Below are 6,709 nucleotides of genomic sequence, written 5' to 3' on the forward strand. Positions count from 1 at the left end.
TGGCCAATGAAGTGTCATTTAGAAAGACCAGCAATGTAGCTTTTTTAACCATCATTTGACCTACTCAGCTGCATCCCTTAACTGAAAAATTACAAAGTCGATGTTCTTTATGTTCACTGCACAGATTCCTTTCTATGCCAGTACTGGAGACGAGTATCAGTATGCCCAACCAAATTTTCCCCCTTATTTTTATTTTCTAAATGTGTTTACTTTTTGCATTACAATTCCTTTTTCTACATTATTTCTGAAAAATCAAATACTTAAGAGCAATGCATTAACAATACGCTTTAGAGTGGGAAGGTCTTCATTCTTACCAGCATACATCACCTGATTTAATCTATTCCTAGGCCACTGTAAGTGGACATAGCCACTATAGCTTTAAAACTCAAAGAAACAATTTAAAGTTGCAGTGAGTTAGCTTCCCATACAGTAGTATCAGAGCAAAAGATGAATATTACATCTGTTCAGTGCAACTAACTGTAAAGTAGTCTAATTGTTTTACACCCTTAATGACGACTAGAACAGTACAGCAAAGGAAAAGGGCGATGTTTGCTCTGAGTCACTAATAATGAAATGAAAATAAAGATCTGGTTATATCAACAGAATACAAACACTCCCAAATGGCCACAGTACATTTGAAATCAAAAAGGAAAGGAAGTGTACCTACTTTCCAAATTATTTGTTTCCATTGCTACCAAAAAGGCCCATTCATAATAAAATAGTCCTTTTTCCTTATGGGTGCCATTAGCATAATAGGATCCCAGTCGGAGGAGGACTTGAATAAAATCTCTGCCACAATCCATGCTTGGAAGCCTTGAGAACAGCTTCACAGCTTTGATGAAGTAGCGCTCTGCCAAGTTACTAGCGGCTGAATCCAGACATAGCATCCCAAAATTGGCCAACACAACTGCTTGGTTATGGGTCATTTTAGTCTCTTCCGAGATCTGTAGAGCTTTGTAGTAGTTCTCAGCTGCTTCTTTTATATTCTTCACTCTTTTCACAGCAATACCAATCATATTATAAATAACACCCAACTGTTGAGGACTTCCACAAAAAGAGTCTGCTGTAGCATTTAAAATGACCAAAGCATCAGCATTTTGTCTGTGCAGAATATATAACCAAGCAAGTAAAACTAAGTGGTTAATAGTTTCTTCGGCACTGGGTGAAGTATTGGAGTCCAGTACTTTCTCCATACAAACAATGGCCTTCCCATATTGTCTGTGATGCCTGTACAGTTCTGCTAAGCCAAGATAAATTGTGCTGCATAGTTTTTGTTGTTCATTGGTAAATACAGAGGCAAGCGCGTGTCTGAGGTAAGGCGCAATTTGTGATGGGAGTGTTTGTCCTGCTTTTCTAAGCTGATACAGCTTGGGTGCATTTTTCATAACCAAATCAATGCTTCTCAAACAATTAATTAAAGTACCTGAGCCCTGGGAAGAAGCAATCCTTACGCAGCTTAGCACAATGTGTGGCAAGTATTTCTGACTGTAGAATTCACCCAGTTTAAAATAGCAGTTGATTGACAAGGAGCTGTTTTGTAAACCCAACTCATTATTCAATAATTGCAGCCTTTCTAGAAATGGTAGTGCCTCTTCGTACTGCTTAAGTCTTGTGTAATGTTTTACCAAAAGAAAGCATGCTCTAGCCTCTGCATGCTTGCTCTGACTCACTATTGTCCTCTTTAAGGCACTCCTTAAAATATCCAACTCCATGTCAGTGCTGCAAATGCAGTTGGGAATCCCCACAAGCAGGGATGCGGCCTTGTCAAAAATGCGAGCACTTTTTTCTTTGTTCTTCTGCTTCAAGTAAATGGCTGTTAGATTTGTATAAAGAGCGATAACCAGACACAGGTCACCAAAATCTCCTTTCATTGCTCCCATGGCTTCTTCAAAATAAACCCGTGCTTGAGAAAATTTCAGCTTTCTAACACTCAGTCTACCCAAAAGAAAGCATAGCCTCATCAGGGCCCAAGGCATATTTGCTTTTTTTGCTGCCTCTCTTGCCAATCTAAAATAGCCAACTAGTTCATCCTCACCACTATAGCCATAAAATGTGGTGCTCAGAAATGGGAATGAGAAGTCATAGAGATTTTTGAAGTCTCTCTCATACTCTTTACTGTTTAAAAACAGTAACAAAGACTGAAAGACCTCAGACTCCAGATCATCTTTATCTTGATGTATGCAGAAATGTGGTTCTTCAGACAAGGGAATGGTCTCTTTATTTGAAGACCTATAAAAATCCTTTTCTTGACTCTCTGTCCTTTCCAACTGGAGCTGTGAATCTTTACATTTCATCAGGAATTCTTTCACCTTCTTCATTCTACTGAACTCTGTGTGAGATGAGTGATGTGAAAAGTCTGCAATACAAAAGTCAGTTAAGGATCCAGGTAAATAGATGCAAGCTAAAAGTGTATGGGGCAAGAAATTCAACATTTAAGGAAAACACTAATAGAATTTCCTAAGGAAATGTGAAAAGTTGATAGTTAATGTTCTTATTTTGTTAAGATTAATTGTAATACACAATAAAATTAACACTATTATTATATAAATACAATTAATACAATTGATTATTCCGTATAGACGATTTAAATGTATGTACTACAATTATGATATATTAATAATTGTAATATACATACGTGGGTACACAAAAATTAAATTTATAAAAACACTGTAGTTGATAAAGTTCATGTAGATGCCCCAATTTGCACCAATTAATTATTTGTTTCTCACTATCCAGGTTCTCCTACCACTACCATTGTCGTGACACCTGAATGCTTCATAGGGTTATGAAAGGACAGGAAGATTACTCCCTCCTTTCCCAATTGCTGGAGAGTTCTCCCACAGATCACTGGGAAGAGAAATGCCTCTAAATGTTGTTGATTAGAAATTACTGAGTATCATTAAGAGCTTGTTGGAGCTTTCTATGAAGAATTTCAGAATTTCATAGGACTCTGGTCTAATAACAATCCTGCAGGAACATCAAGGATTCTCAGTTTATACTGGGAGAACGCAAGTTTAACAGGACAGGGGCCATACGGTCTTACACAGGCATTCAGTGCCTCACAATGATCCAGGATGGGGCTGCAAATACTAAAATGCAAATTAATATTAAAATGACATCACGCTCAACCAAGAAAACACAATGGAAAGGAATACACCATCAGGAAAATAGTAGATGAGCATGACTTTTAGCAGATTTGCAAGCCAATGTAATTTAGAACTGAATATTCCCAAGGTATCAAAAAGGCCACATTTTGCTTTCTTTCTGCTAGAGAAGGTCACAGCAATATTGCACAGCATGTGGCTAACGTACAAGTGGAAGGAAAAGTCTGAAACTGAGTATTTAATACCAATAAACCCCAAGAACCAAAAAATACAACAAAGTGCAGGGGGAAGGGAATTATATGAAGTAGGAACAAGTTTTCAAATGTGAAAAAGGTGTAGTGAATTGTACAGTTGGGAGCTGGCGTGAATGCTGCCATGATAAGACTGAACATGGCCATATAATGAAAAGTAATACAAAGTGCATATTATGTCTTTTACCTTGCTCATAAGGCTTCTGAAATTCCAATTGTTCTAATCCATCTAAGAGACAATAAAAATAATAATATTAATTACATTGTGTGTTTTGCCCATTTATTTGGTTTTAAATATCCTAATGTACACAAAGTATATCAAACATTAAAAATACTGGAGTATTTTGTAAAAACGAACAAACATTAACTCAAGGGCAAATTTCCCTCCACTTCTATGAGTTCTATGTTATCTTATTCATGTTCTTTGCCTCTGCATTATTTATATTATCTGCATGTGGTACTTATGTATACCCTTGCCGAAACATATGCCAGGATATGGCTGTAATCGTAAGATTTGGTGCAAGTCAGAATAGTTTAATTAGCAATAAGTAACTATTGCCTTATGTAGAACCTATATCAATCTATACATACTGTTATGTAACTTTATAAACATTACCCTTAGAATGCAAGATGTCTTTAAAAAAAAAGGAACATTATGTTATAGCTCTGGCATATTAAGTTATTATTATTCATTAGTAGTAGTATTCAAATGAGTTTTAGTGTCAGTCTTCTAAAAAAATAAATTTCAAGAAACAGTAATTTATTGGCAAAAGAGATGAGTAGTCATATACCAGACCATTCTAGCAACATGTTGGTGGATAATCATATTAGCATGCATGAAAAATTTCTGTGGAGGTATCCACACTATCTTCATTCTCTACTTCCATTAGGTGTCTCTCTCTCTTCTCTTTCTTGCTCACACATTTTCTAGGTCTCAGATTTAGGAAACAAATTTAAAAGGTTATGTCTGTTTAATAATGCACATCTATACAATATGGAAGAATCATTGTGTTATATAAAGAGAGGCTACCACGCCTTCTGCAGAGAATTTCTAATCAATTGAAAGTAAACCTCTTAACTGGTTATGTATGCATTCCTTAATGAGTTTGTCAGTTCCAGTAAGATGTGTTTTATTGCACATCCTTCTAACAAGGTTTCTGATGCTTTCTTATTAAAGTACCCATACTTTAATGAAGAGGATCATTATTCTACACCTGCTAAATGCACAAAAGAAGTGGCAGAACATCTAAAATATAGGATTACGGAATTAAACTCTAACAGACCTAATTTCTGCTTTATTAAGGCCTTTCAGTGCTAGTCAATGGTATATTGGCATTTGTATTGTTATAAAACACTTACTATTCATGTGCAGGGGGAAGAAGTGGAAGGGGAGTGGGGCAGAGAGCAAGGGGGATGTCTGCCCCCCTCCCCCCCAGCTGCCTGACCTGTTCCCCCGCTACCTGCCCCTATGCTGCTGCTTTCCTGCCTGCAGCAGTGGAGGGGCATGGGAGGAGGCAGGCAGCACATGAAAGACAACCCTCCAATAAATTAGCTTCTATACTTGTAAAACAAATTTATAAATTTTCCAGCTATAGAACCTAATTATTCGGTAAATACGGTATATAGTTAGATAAGATTGGACAAGCTTTTGGGCACAAAGTGCCATTCCTCAGGTATGGGAAAGAAACAGATATAGCCCAAGCAAAAAACCAGATTGAACAATGACTTAACTCTTATAGAAGAGGAAGATGGCAGTGAACCGAAAGGAGGAAAGTCATCAGAAGCAGCTACAAAACAAGTCAAGGGCAGTTGAAATAGATAACCTAAACTCTGAAAAAAATACAAGACCATTTAAAAGGGAAGAGGGTTGTTATTACCTGTAGTGTTCAGAGAAATTATCAGATGGAAGAGATAATAAGCCATAAGACCACGTGTGCATTTAGTCCATGTTATTTACACATAACGGAGTTAAACAAAAGTAATCGTCTCATCTCTTATTTAGCTTAGACTGTATTTACTTCTTTCCCAGATCTGAGGATGTCACTTTGCCTTATCTGCACATCACAGAGCAACTCTCACAAAAGCACTCTTACAGACCCAAGGGAACACACGACAAGCCTCAACTTGCCCTGTGCAAAATGAAGTTTATTTTCTACCTAAGAGGGCTTTTACAATCTTTGATTTCTCCTCAGCCTGAAGAAGGATGCATCTGTCCGAAAGCTTGCACAGAAAGAATTTTTTTTTGCTACTTTTTAGTTGGTCTTTTTCTCAGACCAGCATGGCCACAAAATAGATCCCTAAAAGTTTGTCTAACATTTCTCCCAACTGTAGACCCAGACCAGTAAAATGGTTGTATGGGATCAGGAACAGGGCAAGTGAGGATGTGGCCACACACACACTTCACCTTGCCATACATGCCGTGAGCTTAGTGAAAGCAGTGATTCCAGGCAGAGCCAGAGCCAAGAGCTCACATGTGTGACTGTGCCACCTCACTCCCTGTGGATCCACCCTATTATCAACAAAACCTTGCTTCTTGCACATTCCCCTGACCAGAGCTGTAACACCTCTTTGATACTAAAATACATTTATGTCATATCACAGTGATGGACATTACCAGGATGTAGGATCAGTATGCAGCACTAAAAGATCTGATATGGCCATACTGATTTGACTAAAGTTACACCAGTTAGGCATCTGCCAAACCATAAATTAGATAACAGACCAGAATACGTTTGCCAGATCATGGAAAGCATGTTAAATAAACTAAAATATATGGCAAGTCAAGACGAGACACTTTTTTCTGAGACATGTTATACTTGTCAAATATTATGCAAGAGAAAATGGATTAAATACAAGAAACTGGTCCCTGGCAAATGCAGGCTTAATCTATTTATGCTAAAATCAGTGAACCCTCTTGGCCTTGATTTTAGTAAAAGAATGAGACGCTGAATTCGCTTTTCCTGTTATTTCTATCCATTGTGGAAAGTGAGAAGGCTTTAAAGCAGTGACTATATCAAAAAGCCACTTTACTAAAAGAAAAATATTACATTGGTACTGACAGTTACAGGTAGGACTTCTACAGTCTTTTGAAAGCTTATTTAAGCACAGAGGTATGTATTTTTGTTTTCATTAGCATTCAACAATTACACCATTTTTATTGATAATACCACAAAACAGATAGTAACTGAGTGTATGCACTGCCACTTTTATAATGCCGCACTCTGTTTGAAAGCTGCAAAATCTACTTAACCATAGAACAGTGTCTCGGGGTCACAGAAGAAACATTACTTAGCTCATTTAAAAGTGGACAAAAGGAATTGATGAATACCTTGAAGAGACAGTGTTGCATCAGCA

General features: G+C 37.3%; 1 protein-coding gene across 10 annotated transcripts in view; it reads right to left on the bottom strand.

The window, feature by feature from the left end:
* SH3TC1 (SH3 domain and tetratricopeptide repeats 1) overlaps positions 1–6,709 on the bottom strand; it is a 99,233-nt gene that overhangs the window by 18,787 nt on the left and 73,737 nt on the right. For all 10 annotated transcript variants that reach the window (XM_025195221.1, XM_014527228.2, XM_006017013.3 and 7 more), the window contains 2 exons: positions 3,543–3,584; positions 668–2,356 (listed from right to left, as the gene is read on the bottom strand). In XM_025195221.1, the coding sequence (XP_025051006.1) occupies positions 668–2,356; positions 3,543–3,584 (1,731 nt within the window). The remainder of the gene's footprint in view (positions 1–667; positions 2,357–3,542; positions 3,585–6,709) is intronic.

Source organism: Alligator sinensis, unplaced genomic scaffold, assembly GCF_000455745.1.
Source record: "Alligator sinensis unplaced genomic scaffold, ASM45574v1 scaffold421_1, whole genome shotgun sequence".
Taxonomy (NCBI): Eukaryota; Metazoa; Chordata; order Crocodylia; family Alligatoridae; genus Alligator; species Alligator sinensis.